The sequence below is a fragment of the Antrostomus carolinensis genome, unplaced genomic scaffold, assembly GCF_000700745.2.
Source record: "Antrostomus carolinensis isolate BGI_N321 unplaced genomic scaffold, ASM70074v2 scaffold23749, whole genome shotgun sequence".
NCBI classification, from domain to species: Eukaryota; Metazoa; Chordata; class Aves; order Caprimulgiformes; family Caprimulgidae; genus Antrostomus; species Antrostomus carolinensis.
The window spans coordinates 1-1,206 of record NW_010338347.1 but is presented as its reverse complement, the minus strand read 5'-3'; the positions used below and the strand labels follow the sequence as shown (position 1 = coordinate 1,206).

Here is a 1,206-nt window from a genome sequence, read left to right as displayed (position 1 = left end):
TTCTCCAGGCTGAACAGGCCCAGCTCCCTCAGCCTCTCCTCACATGAAAGATGCTCCAGTCCTTTAATCATCTTAGTCTCCCTTGGCTGGACACGCTCCAGGAGTTCCCTGTCCTTCCTGTACTGGGGAGCCCAGAACTGCACACAACACTCCAGATGTGGCCTCACCAGGGCAGAGCAGAGGGGGAGGAGAACCTCCCTCAACCTGCTGGTCACGCTCTTTTTAATGCCCCCCAGGACACTGTTGGCCTTCCTGGCCACAGGGCACACTGCTGGGTCATGGCCAACCTGCTGCCCACCAGCACACCCAGGTCCTTTTCCTCAGATCTCATTAGTCACAGGGAATTATTTGCATCAACTCTGCAGTGAGGTGGCTTGTTTTCCATGCAGCTCAGAATCACAGACTGGTTTGGGTGGGAAGGGGCCTTAAAGCTCATCCAGTCCCAACCCCCCTGCCAGCAGCAGGGACACCTTCCACTAGAGCAGGTTGCTCAAAGCCTCATCCAACCTGGCCTTCAACACTTCCAGGGAGGAGCAGCCACAGCTTCTCTGGGCACCTCTCTCCTCTCTCTCTTCTCTCTCCATCCAATTTTCTGTGTGGTGCTGAACTTTTCTTCTCTTCCCAGGCTTTAAATCTTCAAGGCAGGCTGAAATTCCTTCATGGGCAGAACAAAAGGTCTGAAGATGGGTCTGTACTGCCACCCCAGCTCGCTCTCTTCGCTATCTCCACACCTTTGCAGCCCCCATCCATCCTTCAGATCCAAACCAAGAACATGATCTTCAGGACGAAGCACAAGCTGGACTTCACCCCCTTGGCATGCGATGCCAAGTAAGCAGCAGAGCTGGTTTGACGGGTGATGCTGTGGGCTTCCAGCGTGCTGGTCCATACCCTGCCTTGCCTGGGTGATGTCCCACCCCGGCTCTGCCTCTGAGCTGGGTGCATTCTCCATCTCCCACAGGGGGAAGATCGTTTTGGGCTACACCGAGGCAGAGCTGCGGATGTGCGGCACCGGCTACCAGTTTGTCCACGCTGCTGACATGCTGTACTGTGCCGAGAACCACGTCAGGAGTAAGAGTCCCTTCCCCTGTCCCTTGTCCCCACCTCTGAGGCTGATGAGTGGGCTGGGTTTTGAGCAGCTCCAGCTGCTGTGTGGAGCCTGGCAGCTCTTTCCCCGTAGGATCCCAACACAAGAGAGACATGGAGCAG

At 56.2% G+C, this 1,206-nt stretch overlaps 1 protein-coding gene across 1 annotated transcript in view; it reads left to right on the top strand.

Annotated features, from left to right (window-relative positions):
• LOC104530795 (aryl hydrocarbon receptor-like) overlaps nt 1-1,068 on the top strand; it is a gene marked incomplete at both ends in the record, with an annotated part of 3,563 nt that extends 2,495 nt beyond the window's left edge. The window contains 2 exons of the mRNA XM_010175488.1: nt 626-828; nt 959-1,068. Of these exons, the coding sequence (XP_010173790.1) occupies nt 626-828; nt 959-1,068 (313 nt within the window). The remainder of the gene's footprint in view (nt 1-625; nt 829-958) is intronic.
• Nucleotides 1,069-1,206: the final 138 nt, after the last annotated feature.